We start from the raw sequence: 21,703 nt of genomic DNA on the forward strand, positions 1-21,703 counted from the left end.
GAAAGAAAAGAGATATGCAGGACCCTTTGCAGCATCTGCACTGGCTGTACTTCAGCTACCCTGCCCCGCAGACCTTCATCCCCAAGGACAGCCAGCTCCCTCCTCTTCCCGTCAGAACCCCAGCCAACAAATGGGGGGGCAAAACGTTTTCACAGCAGATATTCACAGGATTGGCTTTACCCCATTTTATGTGTGAAAAAGCTGAGTCCCCCAAACGTTAAATTAGGCCCGCCCAGAATCAGAAAATGATCAAAGATTATAGCTGGTTCTCAAAGTCAGCTCTTCTCGCTTAAACCCAGAGTGCTTTCCAAAGCCCATCCTGCTCCTCAAACACCTTACACCCACACAGGACCGCTCCTGCTTCTATTTAACGTTCCTCGACCACTTCCATACCCATGATCTCTGCAAATGCTGCCTCTCCTCCCACAAAGAGGGCACCCAGTGGACGCAGGCTGCCAACCGTACCAGCACCTTCTGCCAAGTTCAGCTGGCACTGCCCATCTGTGTGACCTCTGACCCTCCCCATGCCCGCAATGCCTTGATCTCTCCAGTTCTCAGCTCCTTACGGCCCCAGGCCTGAGGTGCACGAAGGCCCTGGAGAGGGACACACATCCTGCGACTTTCTCTGAACTCTAAGAACATCCCTTCCTTCCTGGGGTACCTTTCCCCTCCTTCTTTGTGTGGGAGAACTTCACGTTGGTATGCAATATTTCTGCCTAAAGACCCAGGGATAAGACCAGATGGGAGCAGGCTCGCCGGGATACAGAGTCCCCAGCTGCACGTGAAAGTTGAATCACACTGTGGCGGTTGGCTCTCCACGGGTGTGCAGGCGAGCTACGTCCTGGAGCATCACCAGACGCTGCCCTCACGGGCCAGGCCCTGCCTCTAGGTTACGAATGGGACAGTGTTACAAAGTCTTCTTGACTTACTCCGGCAGTAGCCCTTGGCCAGAGCCCAGAGCGTACTTCCTTCACAGGGAATTTGGTGCTTCAGGAGTAGCTTCCACGGATGACACCAGTGCAATTCCGTACTTGTTCAGTGAACAGATAAGTGAATGAATAAATGACCTGTATTTAGGAAGAGTAACACTGATATTGCTAATCTAAAAGAGAAGCTAATAAAAGTCACTTATATTTGACTGTGTAATAAACTATACATTACATGCACAGGTAGAAATGCCTCCCTAATTACCCAGCCAATATTAAGACTGGCTTAAATTTTCCAAGGACATTTTAACTGAGGAAGGAAGGAAGGGAAGATGGGAGGGGCATATCTCCTTGTATTCTGTACTACAGGTGCCGCTAACCAAGGACTGAAAATTCACTTCAAAACAACCTAAAGGGGGCTTCCCTGGTGGCGCAGTGGTTAAGAATCCGCCTGCCAATGCAGGGGACATGGGTTCGAGCCCTGGCCCGGGAAGATCCCACATGCCGTGGAGCAACTAAGCCCGTGCACCACAGCTACTGAGCCTGCGCTCTAGAGCCCGCGAGCCACAACTACTGAAGCCCTCATGCCACAACTACTGAAGCCTGTGCGCCTAGAGCCCATGCTCCGCAACAAGCCACCGCAATGAGAAGCCCGTGCACCGCAACGAAGAGTAGCCCCCGCTCGCCAAAACTAGAGAAAGCCTGCGTGCAGCAACGAAGACCCAACGCAGCCAAAAATAAATAAATAAATTTATATTTTTAAAAAAAACTCTAAAAAATCCATAGTTCCAATGAGGTGATGATGAGTTAGTTGCCTGTGAATACTAATGCATGTTCATTTATATAGTTAGAGAGGATAATGAGCAGAAGAGGGGACGATCGTAACTCCACTGCATTACATTTACTTACAGGTCAGCAAGTGTTCTCACATCTGTAATTCTATCCATCAAATAAATGCTCCCCATAATAATTCCAAGACCATGGCGGGGTAGGCAGCCTTATTTCCATTTGAGATATCCCATTACATCATCTTTGTCGGCAATAGTCAAAAGACTTGCCCAAGGTCGCACAGCTACTAAGGGACAAAGCCGAGACTGAGAGCTTCATTTTCTGAGTCTCAGCCTAGTGTACGCAGTCCCACACCATCTCCCCAGAACGAGCCAAGTACTACTATTTATTTATTCATCCAAGAAGTACTTATCCATTCATCCCATAAACATTATGTAAGTATGGCCAAGCACTGTGCTAAGTTGCTGGGCCTTCAAAGACAAAGAAATAATCCAATACAAAATGGGCAAAGGTATTGTTAGATTCTGTTTGCTAGTATTTTGTTGGTTACCAGAGTGGGGCAGTGGGAGGCAAGGGGTGAAGGTGGTCCAAAGGTATGAACTTCCAGTTATAAGACAAATAAGTGCCAAGCATGTGATGTACAGCATGGGGACTACAGTTAACAGTACTACATTGTGTATGTGAAAGTTGTTAAGAGAGTAGATCCCAAAAGTTCTCATCACAAGAAAAACACTTTAACTGTGTTGTGAGGAGTATTCGCTAAACTTCTTGTGGTATATATATATATCAAATCATGATGTTGCACATCTTAAAATAATAGTGTTATATGTCAATTATATCTCAATAAAACTGGGAGAAAAAAGACATAGAAAACCTTAATCTACTTCTACAGATTGTAATTAGCAGCAAACAACCAACTATATATGCAAGGGGGATAGACAGATATATGATAGCCATAAAGAAGCATATTACTTAGTAGTACATACTAATAAACGTATTTTAAAATGCCTCCTGGACACTATAAAACTCTTAGAGGAAAACATAGGAAGAACACTCTTTGACATAAATCACAGCAAGATCTTTTTTGACCCACCTCCTAGAATAATGGAAATAAAAACAAAAATAAACAAATGGGACCTAATGAAACTTAAAAGTTTTTGCACAGCAAAGGAAACTATCAACAAGACAAAAGACAACCCTTAGAATGGGAGAAAATATTTGCAAATGAATCAACGGACAAAGGATTAATCTCCAAAATATATAAACAGCTCATGCAACTCAATATTAAAAAAAAAAACCAATCAAAAAATGGGCAGAAGACCTAAATAGACATTTCTCCAAAGAAGACATGCAGATGGCTAAGAGGCACATGAAAAGCTGCTCAACATCACTAATCACTAGAGAAATGTAAATCAAAACTACAATGAGGCATCACCTCACACAGATTAGAATGGGCATCATCAGAAAATCTACAAACAACAAATGCTGGAGAGGGTGTGGAGAAGAGGGAACCTTCTTGCACTGTTGGTGAGAATGTAAATTGATACAGCCACTATGGAGAACAGTATGGAGGCTCCTTAAAAAACTAAAAATAGAATTACCAAATGACCCAGCAATCCCACTACTGGGCATACACCCAGAGAAAACCATAATTCAAAAAGACACACGCACCCCAATGTTCACTGCAGCACTATTTACAACAGCCAGGTCATGGAAGCAACCTAAATACCCATCGACAGACGAATGGATAAAGAAGACGTGGTACATATGTACAATGGAATATTACTCAGCCATAAAAGTGAACGAAATTGGGTCATTTGTAGAGATGTGGATGGACCTAGAGACTGTCATACAGAGTGAAGTAAGTCAGAAAGAGAGGAACAAATATCGCATATTAACGCATACATGTGGAATCTAGAAAAATGGTACAGACGAACCAGTTTGCAAGGCAGAAATAAAGACACAGATGTAGAGAACAAATGTATGGACACCAAGGGGGGAAAGTGGTGGGGTGGGGGGGCGGGGTGGGATGAATTGGGAGATTGGGATTGACATATATACACTGATATGTATAAAATGGATAACTAATAAGAACCTGCTGTATAAAAAAAATAAAATTCAAAAAAAAAATGCCTCTTGCTCATAATTGTTGCCATTTCAAAACATAATGTGGATACAGATTTAAGAACTAAAGAGTGAGGTATGATTCGAATTAACACATTCCAGGCTTGGCAACTGCAGCATTTACTGTTCATTAAAACTGCATTTTCGGGCTTCCCTGGTGGCACAGTGGTTAAGAGTCCGCCTGCCAGTGCGGGTTCGAGCCCTGGTCGGGGAGGTTCCCACGTGCCGCGGAGCAGCTGGGCCCGTGCACCGCAGCTACTGAGCCTGCGCTCTGGAGCCCGCAAGCCACAACTACTGAAGCCCGCACACGTGGAGCCTGTGCTCCGCAACAAGAGAGGCCACTGCAGTGGGAAGCCCACGCACTGTGGCGAAGAGTGGCCCCCACTCACCGCAATTAGAGGGGGCCCGCGCACAGCAGCAGGGACCCAATGCAGCCAAAAATAAATAAATAAAATAAATAAATTTATTAAAAAGAAACTGTATTTTCATTATCCTAGTTTTTTTTTTTTTTTTTTTTTTTTTTTATTTTTTATTTTTGTACCTGTTGGGTCTTCGTTTCTGTGTGAGGGCTTTCTCTAGTTGCGGCAAGCGGGGGCCACTCTTCATCGCGGTGTGCGGGCCTTACACTATCGCGGCCTCTCTTGTTGCGGAGAACAGGCTCCAGACGCGCAGGCTCAGTAATTGTGGCTCATGGGCCCAGTTGCTCTGTGGCATGTGGGATCTTCCCAGACCAGGGCTCGAACCCGTGTCCCATGCATTAGCAAGCAGATTCTCAACCACTGCGCCAGCAGGGAAGCCCATTATCCTAGTTTTAATTAAAGTATTATGTAGAGTTGGTGAGATGCAATTATGTGCAACTGACTTAAGATGTATAATAGGCTAATATTTGTAAAGAAATTCATTATTGTCACTAGATCTGCTCATGTAAAATGAAGTGGTATTTTATTTTCAAATGAAAAATTGGTACATAGAATATTAAACTCTTGTCATTAAAGTTAAACACTACATTGCCAACTCAAACGGAACCAAGTAATTGTAAGATGCCCTTGCCCATTCCTCAGGCTGTTCCCTTTGCACGGGAATGGTCCTCTGGCTGTGATGTACCCTGAATGCCAAAGCAGCAGGTGCAGTGTCAGCTGCCTGCACATACCCAGTGACCTTCATTACGTCCATCTGCATTGCATCATGATGCAGGCCTCACACTTAAATACCCGGCTGCTGCCAGGTGTAGCCCATAACCTGGTCTCCTAGTGTTTATAAGGTAACCCTTCATACAACAGTGTCACAATGACTAACAACCTGAAAGAAAATGTGAAATTCTCACAACGACCTTAGCCCTCCTCTCACTATGCACAGTGAGGTTCCAGGATAAAGCACAATGAGCTGGAGCCTTGGTCAGCATTCTGTACACCATTCAACAAAGAGATGCAGTGCTTCCAACCTTTTACCTGCTTCTATGGACATTAATACTAGTCTCCAGGATAATACCAGCTCAGAGGATGGGACTCCTCCTGGTGTGGTTAGAACGACCACAACAAAAAGAACTTTCTAGGCTTTAGAAATCAGCACTTGGAAAAGCCCATGGAGCATGTATAGGAGCTAAGGCAGAGGTGCTGAGCCCCAGGGCTCCAGCACGTTCTCTTCCCCTGGGTCCCTCCTTCCCAGCTGGCTCTAACTCCCGGAAGACGCCTACAGGCACAGCCATGAACTCAGCCACATCTATACAGGGCTTTTTTGAAGCAAGCATCAGGACATGATCGCTACATGCAATGTCATGTGGGTGACATGTAGCATGTACTGTCTTCACATCCTTGAACATTAGGTGGTAAATTACTTCTCACTCCATTATCTCTGGTTAAATCTCCTGACAACTCCAGGAGGAAGAGACCATTCTTCTCCTGCTCCTAAAGGAAGCAGAGGTGCTGTGAGGTTACATGACCTGCCCCCAGGATAGAGAGATGCCCTGGGTGGGCGTCTTTGTCCATTCAGGCCACTACAACAAAATACCATAGATTAAGTCATTCATAAGCAAAAACATTATTTCTCACAGTTCTAGAGGCTGGGAAGTCCAAGATCAAGGGGCTGGTGAGAACCCACTTCCCAGTTCACAGACGGCCGCCTTCTCGCTGTGTCCTCGTGTGGTGGAAGGGGCGAGGAGCTCTCTGGGGTCTCTTTTATAGGGCATTCATCGCAGTATGGGGCTCCACCGTCATGACCTAAGCGCCTCCCAAAGGACCCACATCCTAACACCATCACAGTGAGGATCGGGTTTCAACACAGGAATCTGAGGGGACACAGACGCTCCGTCTACAGCGGTGGGATTCCCAGCTGCAGATGTTGGAGCCCAACGCCCAGAGAAGCAGTCCAAGGAGGTCTTCGCTGTGCTGGTCTACCCAGAGCAAGCCCCTTCCGTGCCACCAGCAGGCACTGTCTAACCATGTCTTCTCTTCCTCCTTCCAAACCCCAGCTCCTCTGCAGCCCAGGTGGCCCAGCTGCCGCGCTGCTCATCCCCGATGCGTCCCCTTCCTCCGCCCGCTGACTGGGGAAGGAGGCTCCTGGCCTTCCATCTCCCCCAGCTCCTTCTCCTGCCGCCACCCTGCATGGCTCAGCATCCGCGTCTCCGTCCACTCTCACACCGTGGCCTCAGTCCTCCGCTGACATTTCCTCCACACCGTCTCAGCCCCGTGCTCACGGTCACCCCCTAAACCTTGCCAGCCCCTACAGAAATTCCACTCTGAAGTCTAGCCCTCAAATGCCCCATGTCTCAGCCCAGTTTTTCTGGGAAACAGAACCCTTCCTGATGTGTGTGTCATCCCAGGTAGGCAGGAAGGAGGGGCAGGAGGAGAGAGCACAGACCAAGGAGGGCTTGATCCCACTGACTCCAGCTGTGTAGCTGTGCTTGACCCTCAGGAGGACTTCCAAGAAGCTGCATGAAGCTGTGTCCCTCAAGAGTCCAGCTGGGAGAGGTCCATCTGCTGGTCCGCACCCCTCACCTGCATACACCCATGCTGACTCACTAAGGGCCAAAGTCTACCCCCAGGAATTTAACTTGGCCACCCTCCTGGACGGCATCACCTGATCCTTCCAACGGAAGAGACTGGCTAGAGCAGTCACGGTGGGCGTCGGAGGATCTGAGGGGCCCAGAGCACCCACTTCCTCTCAGTGCCCCCCTCAGGTATTCTTCCACTTCACAGGCCGCAGTCTGCCCCCCTCAGGTAGGTATTCTTCCACTTCACAGGCCGCAGTCTCCTGCCTCTGCCGAACTGGACCACCCGTCACCTCCTCCCGTACGCGACTCCCGGACAACCAAGAGCCACCTCCCATTTGCAAACCCTCCACGTGCTTGTTTCTTGGTCCCACGTGACAGGCTACACCTCATCCTTCATTGTACAGCTGCCTTCTCTACAACTTTACTGCGACAATCCATGACCACAAACCGCAAAGGTGCCACTGTACTCAAATGGTCCCCTAAGTCTAGCGTGTTGCTCAATTTGCTTTCGACTCTCCAGATAATTACTGAATACCTTCACCTCTCTTCTTGTGTCACACTTCACTCTAAACTTATAACCTCGTCCCAATATTCACAGAGGAAATAAAAATCAACAAGAAACCCCTCAGTTTTCCACAAGCATGTCTGCCAGACAACATGCGACCAAACCCATATCAGGCCCCGTTCTGTAGCGGAAGCTGCCCTGGACTCTATCAAAGGCTGCCCCTCGATGGGCTGTCATACAGAGTGATGAAGCCCGTGGACCACACCACACCGGGGCCCTCGTGCACGTGCTGGTGATGTGGGTGCCCATGCCACCCAGCCTCTACCTTCTCCGGGGCTCTGCCCCTCACTCACACTCTACTGCGTCCTCGCGCTCTCCTTCTCTAGGAGAGAATTTCCATTAGCACAGGAACATTCTCTGCTGTTTCCCACGATGGGGAGAAAACCCAACCCCTGACCTCACGGATCCTCACCATTTCTCTGCAGCCATTCTCAATAAAAACTCCCAAAGGGTTCTCATCTTGCTGTCTTTACTTTCTTCTCTGTTATTCAAATGTATTAAAATTGCAATTACCAAACATTTCCTAACTAGAGAAAAATAATAAAATGAAGACCAACAATTCCTAACTAGAGGAAAATAATAAAATGAAGACCAACATTTCTAACATTCTATTTCCTCCTAGGTTCAATATTCTTTTTCCTCAAGCCCATTCTTAGTAGATCTTCCAGCAAGTTCTCAGAAATGTAAATTCTCAGTCTGAAAATGTCTTCCTTTCTCCCTTACTTTTGGATATTAGTTTGGCTGGATATGAAATTCTGTGATGACAGTTATATCCTCAGGTACTATAATCTTCCCTATTATTGCTGTCAACTGTCATCTAATGGCTGTTCCATTGAGGAAATCTGAATTACATGTATTGTTGCTTTTAAGGTTTCTTCTTTGTCTTTGAGGTTCTACAGTTACACTATAATAAGCCTAGATTTGGATTTAGTTTTATTTATCCTGTTTGCAGCTTTTTCTGCTTCTTGACTCTGAGGATTCCTCATGTTAGGAAATATTGTAACAATTATCCCTTTGAACATTATCTAGCCCCTATTCTCTCCATTCTTTCTTTCTGGGACCCGTCTTAGGTTTCTACTGATTATCCTCTATATCTCTTTGCCTGTCTTCTGTACTCTCCATCTTTTTATCTCTGTGCCTGACTCTGAGTATTTTCCTCAGACCTACCAGAACAATATTTCTCACTTTAGCTGCAATACTGTCTGCTCTTTCACCCATTCAATTGGTTTTATAAATAAATGATTGTAGTTTTCACTTCAAGAAGTTTAGTTTTTCCCTATTTGGTTCTTTTTAAAATCAGCACATTAAATGATGTTCGACATCATTAGCCATTAGGGAAATGCAAATTAAAAACACAATGAGTTGTAATTAAATATCCATCGAGATGGCTAAAATAAAAAAATAGTGACAACATTGAATGCTAGTGAGGAAGCAAAGAAACTGGATCATTTGTACATCGTTGGTGAGATTATAAATAGGTACAGTAACTCTGGAAACAATTTGGCATTTTCTTAAAAAAACTAAACATGCAAATACCATATAACCAGCCACTGAACTCCTGGGCATTTATCCCAGAGAAATGAAGACATGTTCACACAAAACATGTACAAGAATATTTACAGCAGCTGTATTCATAAGGGTGAAAAACTGTACACAGCCCAAATGTCCTTCACCTGGTGAAGGGTTACACAAGCTGTGGTATGTCCACACCATGGAAAACTACACAATAAAAAGGAACCCAGCACTCACACATGCAGTAACCTGAACTAAACAGAGAATTATGCCGAGTGAAAAACGCCAATCCTAAAAGGTTACAGATTGCACAATTCCATTATATTGCAAAATTATAGAAATGGAGAACAGATTCATGACTGCCAGGATTTAGGGTGGGGACAAAGGCTGGCGGAAAGTAGCTATTGGTATAAACAGGCAACATGAGGGGTCCTGTGGTGATGGGACTGTTCTGTGTTTTGAGTGTATCAACATCAATATCCTGGCTGTGATGCTGCACCACAGCTCTACGGGGTCTCACCTGGCTGTGATGCTGTACTACGGCTCTACGGGGTCTCACCTGGCTGTGATGCTGTACTACAGCTCTACGGGGTCTCACCTGGCTGTGATGCTCTACTACAGCTCTACGAGGTCTCATCCGGCTGTGATGCTCTACTACAGCTCTACGGGGTCTCACTTGGCTGTGATGCTGCACCACAGCTCTACAGGGTCTCACCTGGCTGTGATGCTCTACTACAGCTCTACAGGGTCTCACCTGGCTGTGATGCTCTACTACAGCTCTACGAGGTCTCACCTGGCTGTGATGCTCTACTACAGCTCTACAGGGTCTCACCTGGCTGTGATGCTCTACTACAGCTCTACAGGGTCTCACCTGGCTGTGATGCTGCACCACAGCTCTACGAGGTCTCACCCGGCTGTGATGCTCTACTACAGCTCTACGAGGCCTCACCTGGCTGTGATGCTGCACCACAGCTCTACGAGGCCTCACCTGGCTGTGATGCTGCACCACAGCTCTACGAGGCCTCACCTGGCTGTGATGCTCTACTACAGCTCTATGGGGTCTCACCTGGCTGTGATGCTCTACTACAGCTCTACAGGGTCTCACCTGGCTGTGATGCTCTACTACAGCTCTACAGGGTCTCACCTGGCTGTGATGCTGCACCACAGCTCTACGAGGTCTCACCCGGCTGTGATGCTCTACTACAGCTCTACGAGGCCTCACCTGGCTGTGATGCTGCACCACAGCTCTACGAGGTCTCACCTGGCTGTGATGCTGTACTACGGCTCTACAAGACCTCACCAGGTAGGGGAACTGTTTAAAGGGCATATGGGATCTCCCTGTATTACTTCTTAACAACTGTATGTGAATCTACAATTAGCTCAAAATGCTAAGTTTAATTAAAAATGAGGAGAAAACAAATACTGTATGATTTTACTTATATGAGGGACCCACTGGAGTCGAATTCAGAGAGACAGAAAGTAGAAGGGTGGGTGCCAAGAGCGGGGGGAGGGGGGAGTGGAGAGTTATCCTTTAATGGGGACAGAGCTGCAGTTTCACAAGATGAAAGAGTTCCAAAGATTGGTGGTGGTGATGGCCGTGCAACAATATGAATATATTTAATGCCACTGAATTTACAGTGAAAAATAGTTAAGATGGTAAATTTCATGTTATATATATTTTAGCACAACTTTGAAAAATTTTCCAAAGAATAAAACCACAACTCTTCCAAAGACGTCCCACTGTATATGGAATAAAACTCAGATTTCTTTCCAGATTCTGGCACCTCCAGGATCCCATTTCCTTTCTGGGCCCCTTCTCTTTCCACACTCTTTGCCCGCTGTTCATGAGGCCCTAAGCACCAGACAACAGTTTAGCAAGTACAACAGGCTTTGTATTTGCCTTTGCATGTATGTGGCCCCAGTGCTCAGAATATTCGTCCTCTAGATGTGTGCACGGCTGCATCTTTCAGACATGAGCCTGAGAGAGCAGTGCAGCACAGAGGCAAAGTGTGGGCTCAAGAATCAAAGGCTCTAACACTAACCAGCTGCCGGCCTCTCTCTGTCGTTGTTCCTTTCAGCAAAGTGACGATAATAACAGTACAACCCATGGGGCTGCTGTGAGGATTCAATGAATCATTATAGAGAAAACACTTAAAACAGTGCCTGGTACTCAAAAAATATTTAATAACAATCATTATTAATACCTCGAGAATATCACAGAAATTATGTCGAATGAAAGAAGGCAGAAACAAAAGAGTTCATATGCCATGATTCTATTTATAAGCAATTCTAGCATAAGCAAACTAACCTACGGTAATAGAATGAGATTAGCAGGTGGGGCGGGGCAGGGACCAGGGGTAAGAACTGCCCTAGGAAACTTGCTTAGGATGGTGATTACATCCGCGTACACATTTGTTAAAATTCATCAACCTGTGTGTTTAAAATCTGTACATTGTGTTGTATGTAAATGACAACTCAATAAAGTGTCACCTTAAAATGTCACCTGCATAGAGAGGCGTCCTTGACCACTCGAGGCAGGGTGTCCACCTCCCTCCCCTCCCGCTCAGTTCTCTCCTGTCCCGCCCTCCATTCCCCTCATAGATTTCCATCACCCCCAAAAGAGCCCTGGTTATTAAGCTGTTTCCACACTGGGCCGTAACTCAGTGAAGGCAGAAGCTTCGATGTCCTTAGGCCCCGTCCTGTCCCGAGCAGCTACCACAGTGCCTGGCACAAAACAAGTGCTCAGTAAGTACCTACTGAGTGCAGGAAGGAGGAAAGAGGGGGAGGGGGAGGCAGGCCTGGCCCTGAGCACCCTCCCCTGAGCATCGCTGGTGTGAACACCAGAAAGGACCTCAGAGGTCTTTCATGTCACCTTCCTCGTTTTTGACATGAGAAAATGGAGGCAAAGGAGAGTAAGTAAGTTTCCCAAGGTCAGAATTAATGGTGGAAGCAGGTCTGGAGCCCGTCATCTCCTAGTCTTTTTTACTTATACCAAATATGGCTCAATTCACACGTAAAGACATACTCTATAAACATTCACAAAATGCCTATAAAACATAATATAAAAATTTTAAAAGCATATTATTTTGAAAACCCAGTTAACTATAAAAATATTATTACAACCAGATCTACTTCATTCAAGCATTAAGTTGTGACTTCCAATACAAGTGCTAATTTAAACAAATCTTTCTTGCAGCAATTGAAATGAAATGGTAGTAGGTTAATGGATGTTCAAGTATTTAAGCATGGACAATCATGAGTCAGACCGTTTCTGAGTCACCTGGGATGCTGTTTGCTGCCCATACTTCACAATTCAGATCACTCCTGGCAAGTCATCTCACAAAGCTGACTGGAGGTTTGAAATATTTAATCTATAAACCACGCGTTCCTAGGAAAACACATGCCAGGACACTTGTGCTTACACATTCCTGTCAGGTAGGCTACAGGATGCAGTTTGAGCACAAGAGCCTGCAATTAGGCAGAAGAATGGAATTGCACAGGACAAGTTTCTGCGTCCCAATCTGATAACTGCCGACATAAATTACCTCCCGGAGGTCAGAGAAATACTGCACGACATCAACATTCACATTTCATATTCTGAGAAATATAAGGAAACAAAGAACATATATCTAAGCTGAAATAACAGGACAATTTTATTATCAAATTAGACTATATTTGTAAGACAAGGCTATAATCATCTTTGATACCCAAAGACAGCAAACTAACTGTTCGGATTCAGTAAACCAGAAAAATAAACATGCACATTTTTCATCTTCTCAGATACATAAAACCTATAATTACCAATTCATAATTCTGAGTATAACTTATTCTCAATTCTTTCAAAATACTGTTTGCTTTCCCAAGATATATTTCTCCTTCATCAGCACCGTTTTCTCCTGAGGTTTGTTGTGCCATTTTTTTCCCTTTTTTGGTGAGGATGTTTACAGATATTACATGATTTTTCTTCACATTTCTTCATTCATTCATTCAGACTTTCCAATATTGCATTTCTGCTCTGCATAACACCAGGCCAGACAGAGTTATAAAAACAAAGACGTTTTAGAGGGTCAATACCCAGGGGAGGTGAAAATCACTTGGCGGAGACAGGACCTACATATACAGTACGGGATTCATGACTCTCACTAGCTAGTCTCAAGGTGAGATGTTGAGAGAAAGAGCTGCCGAGCCTGGCATGTGCAGGTCGTGGGTATAGACCCTCAGCTTAACTGTTAAGCTCCTGGCCTGAGACTGTGCCTTTGTCCCATCTCCCCACTGTATTAGTTCCCTATGGAGTCTGCTACCTTCACCCTTTGCCATGTTACCTAACAAATTCAACTGTTCCCGGCATTAGGACCTGGATGTCCTTGGGAGGCCATGGAAGTGCCGCCCTGCTCCCTGCTCCCTGGGCCTCGGGAGCAGCCCTGGTTTCCACCCTGTCCTCTCCTTCTGGTGGTCTGGTTCTGTAGTTCTCTAAATACCCCAACATATTTTCTTTTTGCTTAGCCAGAGCCATCCTCTGTAACTTGCAGCCAAAGGCATCTTACGTGAAATGATGGAACTCTTTGGGCTTCGCTAACTGGCTTATGTAGTCCATACACAGCTTTAAAGACCTATAAATATCAATACAGCAACAACCCCCAAGTTTAACCAAGATCTCTTTGCTGACCTTGAGTCTGATATATACAACTATCTAACGACTGGACCCCCTTGGCCGCCTACTAGCACATCACACTTAACATGTCCGACACGAATTTCAGACACCACCACCAACCCCCCACACACAGACACAACACTGTTTCACCCCAAATCATCTCCCCATTTCAGAAAATGGTAACTCCATCCTATCAGTTGCTGAGGCCAAAATTCTTAAGAGTTACCCATGGCTTCTCTCCTCTCATCCAATCCAATGGGAAATCCCATTGTTTCTACTTTCAAAATATATCAGCATCTGACACTTCTCACCACCCTGATCCAAGCCACCTGAATTACTGCAGAAACCCCTCACAGGCCTCCTGGCTTCTGATTCTGTCACCCTACAGCCTGTTCTTAACATAATTCTTTTATTTTTTTTTTAAATAAATTTATTTATTTATTTCTGGCTGTGTTGGGTCTTTGTTGCTGCATGCGGGCTTTCTCTAGTTGCGGAGAGCGGGGGCTACTCTTCGTTGTGGTGCACGGGCTTCTCACTGCGGTGGCTTCTCTTGTTGCGGAGCATGGGATCTAGGCACGTGGGTTCCAGTAGTTGTGGCTCGTGGGCTCAGTAGTTGTGGCGCAAGGGCTTAGCTGCTCCGCGGCATGTGGGATCTTCCCGGACCAGGGATCGGACCTGTGTCCCTTGCATTGGCAGGCGGATTCTTAACCACTGTGCCCCCAGGGAAGTCCCTGTTCTCAACATAATTCTTAATAGAAGAACCCTAAGTGAGATTGCATCACTCCTCTGCTCAGATCCTCAGAGCAAACGCCCAACTCCTCACTATGGCTAAGTAATCTGGTTCTGGAATCTGGCCCCACGGCCCTGATCACCTCATCTCCAGCCCTCTCCCTGGCTCCACACCAGCCCCACTGGCCTCCCTGCTGCTGCTCAAACGCCCCGGCACGGTCCTCCCTCAGAGCTTTCACACGTGCTCTTCTCACCAATACACCCCCATGCCTCACTCCCTGGATTCATTCAGGGCTCTGCTCATAGTTTAGTACCCGAGAGGCCTTCTCTGATTTCATGTCTAAAATGGCCACCACCCCATCCTGCACCCCTACTCTGTCACCCTGCTCTGTTTTCTCCTTACTACGTATCATGAGCTGGCATATCATACACTCATCAGGTTGGCATCTGTTTCCTTCCAGTTGGATGTAGGTTCCCTGAGGACAGGATCTTTCGTTTACTGCTGTCTATTCAGAGTACGCCCTGCACTAGGACTTGGTGAATGAATGAAAAAAAGTGCCCCAATTGCAGTCAGAACTGTGTTAGTTTTTCATTCAGCCTGTCTCATGTGAATGTGAAGCAGCTCAGGTACCACCAGCAGGTACCACTACTCTTCTGGAAATGATGATGAATTTCTCGTATTTTTCCTACACAGTCTATTCTTCGTTCAACAATATGTAGCTGAAGAACAAGGAGGCCGCCCCGGACAGGGTGCCAGATTCTGCACGTGGTCACCACCCCTGCGTCTCCTGTTGCCATCCACCCTGCGCTAAGGTACCTGATGATCGCTGTATCGAGATAATGTCTGTCTCCATCTCCCACTAGACCTCTGAATTTAATAAAGTCCATGCCTTAATTGGAAGGCCACATTTGCCTTCTCTTTGTCAAAAATTTCTGAAGATAGGGACCAACAGACCTAATACAGAAAGGATAAACAATGCACACGCAGGGATGCTCACTGTTGACGAGGGTGTGTGTGTGTGTGTGTGTGTGTGTGTGTGTGTGTGTGTGTCTGTGGCTCATGGCAAACGCAGGTTAACCTACAGCATTTCAAATTGAAACCTGGTGTTCTAAAAAAGGAGAAAAAAAGTTGAAAGCAGTGTAAGGAGAAAGTAAATCAAAAGCACGAAGAAGGTTCAGCAAAATAAAGTGAAAAGAAGAATTAGCCTGATGCAGAAGAGAGCATGAGATTTAGAGCCAGAAAGGCCTGGGTTTGAGTCGCAGCTCTGCCATTTGTCAGCTGTGTGCCCTTGGGTGGGTCATTTAACATCTCCAGTCTTCAGTTCTGATAGCTAATTATACCTGCCTCAGAAGGCAAATGTGAGGATTACAGAAGATATGTTTAAAGTAGTACTCAATAAATAATAGCTGCTGTTAAAATTATTAATAGACTATTCAACTAATTTTTCAAGTTGAGGAACATTAAACTTACTGTTTCCCTTGAAAATGAAAAAAAAAGCCTAAAGCTCACAGTTTTAAGGTCACGAGATAATATTAAAAAATACAGGGGCGGGGTGGCAAGATGAGGCTCTCCCTCCCCATGACAAAGGTACGTCTCTCCCCTGTGTTAGGGAGCTGACCTCAGAGAGCCAGGCTAAAAGCAGGAGGAGAGGCTTGACCTGTTTCGACACGTGCGAAACACTTTGAGCCAGACGTTCCATTTTGAAATGATACCTGGTGGCACAGATCTAATGCCATCTGAGTTCTGTCTGCCAACCGTCTGGGCAGAGGCAATGCATACATGCCCTTCCATCTGATGTCCAAGCTGAACTTTATTAGATGTGTAAAGTAATACATCTTTGAATGATGCATAAACTTGTGGAGAAAACCATGCAAGTGCTGATTTATGGTATCTTGCACAGCAGGTACTTAATACATATGGGGGTGATGACGAGGTGGAAAATAAGAAACTAAAGGGCCTTGAGAAAGTGTAAATACCCATAATCAGCCTCATCTCATCTCTTAAGAAAAAAGCTATACAGGCATATTATTCCACTGAGACTGGAGATTCATCAGTAGCTTCATGGTTGTAAGCAGACCAGTTGTTTGCTATGACACTAAGTTAAAGCCCTACTAGCGTCTTTGCCTTATTAGTTCACCAGGAATTAAACAGTCTTTAGCAAGAACTTGCAGGTTAAAAAAAAACAAGCTTATAAAATTAAGAGTTATTTCATTCTGTATCCTTTTATACTTCTTGAGTAAATGTTGTTTCACAAACATAGCTAGACCATAGGTTAACAAATGAATTACTCTGTAGTTGTTTGCTACTGAGTTAAAATAATCCTTCCACCATTGACATGTTAGAAGCTCCAGTGTTTGAGAGGAAGCCTAATTCAATCTACCCACCCCTCCTTGTACCAACTCTTCCCCAGCACTCACCCCACCTTTGCCCAGCCACACTGTGCTTGATCAACACTAGGACCTTCCAGAATATTTCACAAGACTCTCTCTCAGCTGCCTTTTTTTTCAGCCTAACAGTCTTCTAAGAGAATGAGAAATTGATCCTCATCTTTGTTTCACCCCTACTCCAGAGGCATTTGTTATAGTTGGAATGAATATAAAGGTGGATACCTAAGCAACTTTTAATAAAATAAAGAAAAAGGATAGAAGTTATCCCATTTTCCAAGGTAATTTATATTTTTACTAGAATCTTAAAATATGGATTTCACATATTTCAATATTTTTCCTGTTCCCAATAACCAAAACAGAAACATTTGCTAAATAAGCTTAAGAATTGTGTAGGCTCACGCAGAGCTCTGACGCCCAAGTGGAAGAGCGGGGACACTGGGCTTAGAGAAGGGGCTGCATGGACGCTCAGGCGGGGAGAAGGCACATCTGAAAATTGTTCAGCAAGTTGCCTTTACATATCCTTTTTGGGGGAAAAAAAAGCGCATTTTCTTCTCACAATTTTTTTTTGTCTGAGTGCAACCATCTGATGGCATAAATATTTGACGTTTAGCCCAAGCTTATAGCATTTCACAATTCTTTCAGAAATGTCCATCCTCAAAGCCTTTATATTTGGTATATTATCTTTAAATTACATTGCAAAATGCCCACCTATAAAATATATACCAAATGTTAATCACTTAAAGCTCCAAATGCAGAAACTGTTTGGCATTAGATAAACATCTTAAATGTGAAATAGGCAAGAACACCTTGAAATAATGCTTAACTAATCACAAAGCAACTACTCTGCAATAGATGGGTGAACCACTAATTAGTCAAAAGGAAATAAAACTGTCATGGTAGGATAAAAGGATAAAGAGAAATAAGCAGTAATTACTGTTTTATCATCAGAGAAAGTAGCATCAAAACACGGCTCAGTGAAGAGGGAAAAAACCCCACAGCTCTATAAGTAAATACGAGCACTCATTAAATTAGTACTTGGAGCTAAACACAACTCAGGATGAAAATGACATCTCAAAAAGTGCATTCAAAAAAGGAAAAAAAAAATACCATAAAGAGTATGTAAAGGTGCTTTAGTTAGGGTATGCGGCATATTAAAGAATAATATTACATGACCGTTTTCTTAAACTGCTTAAAAATTTCCAAGCCAGTCTTAAAATAGCTGTTTACTAAGGATTGAGGTAGGTCTACTAGACCAGGTTAGTCTTTTCAAAGTTTAATTGGTACACTTAATATGTAAATGGTACCAACAAGTGTAATGAGATGTATTTTAAACTTTAAAGTTTGGAACAACTTACATTCTGTTGCTTGGAATAATCTTGTGCCCTTCTCTGAACCAGGTCACTTGAGGTCTGGGGCAGCTGGTGATGGGCAGTAAGTTGAGTACAGCTGCATGTCCTTGAGAGACCATTTTTCTCTGATCTGTATCCATGAAATTTCCCATATCTGCAAAGAAAAATCAGACCTTTTAAGTTTCAGAAAATTCTTTTTTGAGGGGGCGGGAGGTCAAAGATGGAAATAACTATATTTTATTGCAAAGTCACCAATGTTGCTATAATTAAGCAGTAAGACCAGAGATGCGCAGTAATGCTGATGAGTGCAGACTGGGTGGTAAAGCGGAGCATGAGACAAAGCCATGTGCCTCCAAAGTACCCACGAAGTGCATGAGTCAGCAGAACTTCAGGGTCTTTGTGTCGCTGCAACAATACAATGAAATGTTTGCAACCAATTTTAATATTGAAATAAACTGTGGAAAAGCATCCTCATGCCACATGAAGCATTTTCCCAGAAATGATAATAAAATGATTTCAGACATCCCCCGGCTCCCGGATCTCTCCAGCTGGTTCTACCCAGGCACCCGCTGCTGTCATGCTCAGTTTCTCCTTCTCTTTGTTTCTGGGGTGAATGCTCCCTAAAAGATTTTCTGGGAGAAATATTTAACCACTGATTCATTTATAGAGGGTTCTCCAAACCCCATACTACTGACTTAATTTGGGGCAGGTAGGTTTTGTTCCAGTCTTTGTGCTACTGGTTTACAACATTTAAAAAATGAGATCACAGGAAAAAACCCAGCCTTTAGAATGTGGGTATATGTGGCCAATTTTTAAATCAGTACCATTTAAAAGTTTTTAAAAATTTCCATATTATGATTAGCTACAGATATATGTATACACACACTGATAATGGCATATATACTACAATTTTGTCTGAATGCATATAAATTTGGAACAGTCCATAAAAGATCTCTATTATCAACGGATTCGTGATTCAGAAGAAATTATTGACTATGTTACAAGCAGTGTTTAATGTCTAGGAAAAGATGAAACAAATGAAACAGATTAGGAAAATATGCACGGTTATTTTAAAGTAAAGTGAAATTTGTTACCAAAGAGAAGGAGAAAAGAGATAAAATCTAGCACTAGAGGTAAAGAATAGAAACAAGGATATTACATTAAACAATTTATTAAATATAATAAATTCTAAGCTTATTCAAATATGTTTTGGGTATTGACCTTAATTTTTTATTTATGAATTATGTTTTCAATTATTCAATTGAATAAAAGTTCTGAATTATTCTGCAGACAGGTTTAGTTGAGTGACTTCACCACCACAGTTCAGAAAAATGTAAGCCTCCCTAGTAATTAAAACTATAACTAAACATGTATAGCAACAGCACCTTACCCAGTCACTAGTAATTACCGTAGAAAAGTAGAATAACTAGAAATTATTTTATTTTATACAGTAACACTGAAAACCACAAGCCTTAACTGGGGTCAGAATGACATATGAGAAAATATTGTCATCACTGGTTGACACAGCCCAATTTAGGAGCTTTTTAGAGTTCTCTAAATCTATTATAACATATTTATATGTAATTTAAAATTTCTTAACACTTTTTGCTTTCTTTTAAATGAAGAGACATTTTGGTAGTAAATTCAAAATATAATAAAGCCTACATGCCATTTTAGATGGACCCCACCCATCACAGATTTTGGACTAGTAAAGTATTAAATGTTTTGCATCAGCCAACTTCCCTCTCCACATCCTCCTAAAGACTACACCAAAATTCAAGGCCCCTGCATTCTGATATCCCCTCCAGTTACTTTTAAAGGTTTCATTCTCCAAAATGGCCTGCCCAATAGAGAATTAATTAATTCACTACAGCATTAATACATGCTATCCATGTACTTTTTGTTGTGCAGCTGAAGGATTTCTAAACACATCACTGGAAAGAACTGAGTATGAATTGATAAAATTTTAACTAATTGGGTTTAATCTTTTATTTTAAAAATATCTGAACCTGGATATGATAAAAGCTAAGAGCAGCTAACTCATAAAACAGAAGGCATCTTGCTCATTTTTTAAATCCTCAACAGAGCCTTGTCTATTGAATTGAAAACAGTGGCATTTACCTCATTAGCCCCAGAACATCGTCAGACCAGCTGCATTAGCTATTTACTTCTCTCTCAACTGATCTTAGAAATTATACTATTCCAAATAGAACCCAAGATAGAAAGTCAACTCCCACCATGGTTAAAGGTGATTTTGATTAGTGTTTTGTTATTTAACATTTGTAGATCTTTTCAGTGTTCACATACATGCGACTTGAACTTCTGATCTTCTTTGCAAGAGGGCTCCCATTCTGTTTCGAACCACACAGCGGTAAAACCCAGCATCCAGCCTCTGTAAAGATGGAATAACATACCTGCCAAACACCAAAAAACAGTGTTAATGGTTCCGTACCTAGGCAGCCAGCCTTGGCATCTCATCTAGTATATTTTGGTATCTAGTACCAAAAATATTTAATTTTTGATAAACTAATATCTATGCAAGCCTTCCCTGACCTACACACTTACTGCAACTGCAATTTATTTGTGAGATTATTTAATTGCTATTTGTCTCTCCAACTAGGCTGTAAATATCACATGAAGCTAGTTCTGGAACTGTCTCGTTCACCATTGTACCCCTCTGCCATCACGTAGTATCAATAGATATCACTCAAAGCTGCCTGAATGAATAAGAACTATTAAATAGCTAAAAATCATTACACGTAAACCAGACCTTTCAATGTTTTTTTATAATTCTGTCTCTCAGAATTTCTAAAAATTATTTCTACAACTGGCAATGGTCTTAACATAATGTGTTGTGTCATTCCGCATCAAAGTTCGAACAATGCAGGATGAGACACAGGTGTCATTCAGGCAAAGCAAGCAGTGACATCAGGGCACAACTCCCCTCTCCAGTCCCCACAGCGAGCAGACATCTCCCAACACCATTTACACACTTTCCTTAGTTCACATATGGCTTGACACTAACTTTTAAAACTTTCTTGATTGGCTGAAAGGTTATTTCATTTGTATTTTCCATTCCTGCGAGTATAAGTAACCATCCCTCAAATCAATGCCTTTCTAAAAAGTCAGTAAATTTCATAGGGGGGAAAAAGTAGCTAGAAGATACGGTTTCCATAAAAGCCCTGGTTTAGGTTTATGGTTAGTTTTATAATTCAGGATATTTTTAAATCCACGAATAAGCAGGAGGTACAACCGAGGACCACTTCATGTGAGTTCTGCAGCTCCGGAGCTCAAACCTTTCATGCTACCTAGAAGAGTGCATTTAATTGGTTTCTAAGCCATGTTCACTAAAAATCAAGAATAAGGCTTGATTTTCACACATGGGAGGGTGCCTATCCTAAGAAAGAATAAGAGAGCTAAAACCCAATCAAATAGGAGCCTACTTTCCAAAAACAGAGAAAACACAGTGATGCTATCCTTTCTAAAAACATGTTCTGGTAACAGTTATCTTCAATTTAAAAATACTTCCTCTTATAAAGTATAATCAGAGAAACCTAAAAAAAAAAAAAAAAAAAAAAAAATCAGGTAAAAGGCACCAAGTATGGTATGCTTTATTTGCTCAGCTCTTACACATACCTTAAAATCACTTATATTCAACTAATTGCTCATCTTTTTATTCAA

At 43.2% G+C, this 21,703-nt stretch overlaps 1 protein-coding gene across 8 annotated transcripts in view; it reads right to left on the reverse strand.

Annotated features, from left to right (window-relative positions):
- Positions 1–21,703, reverse strand: part of SDK1 (sidekick cell adhesion molecule 1) — a 1,005,745-nt gene that overhangs the window by 681,032 nt on the left and 303,010 nt on the right. For all 8 annotated transcript variants that reach the window (XM_082429098.1, XM_082429101.1, XM_082429099.1 and 5 more), the window contains exons 3-4: positions 20,330–20,436; positions 18,029–18,176 (exon numbers count right to left, since the gene is read on the reverse strand). In XM_082429098.1, coding sequence (XP_082285224.1) covers positions 18,029–18,176; positions 20,330–20,436 — 255 coding nt within the window. The remainder of the gene's footprint in view (positions 1–18,028; positions 18,177–20,329; positions 20,437–21,703) is intronic.

Source organism: Balaenoptera physalus (genome assembly GCF_965194825.1).
Source record: "Balaenoptera physalus genome assembly, chromosome: 16".
NCBI lineage: Eukaryota > Metazoa > Chordata > Mammalia > Artiodactyla > Balaenopteridae > Balaenoptera > Balaenoptera physalus.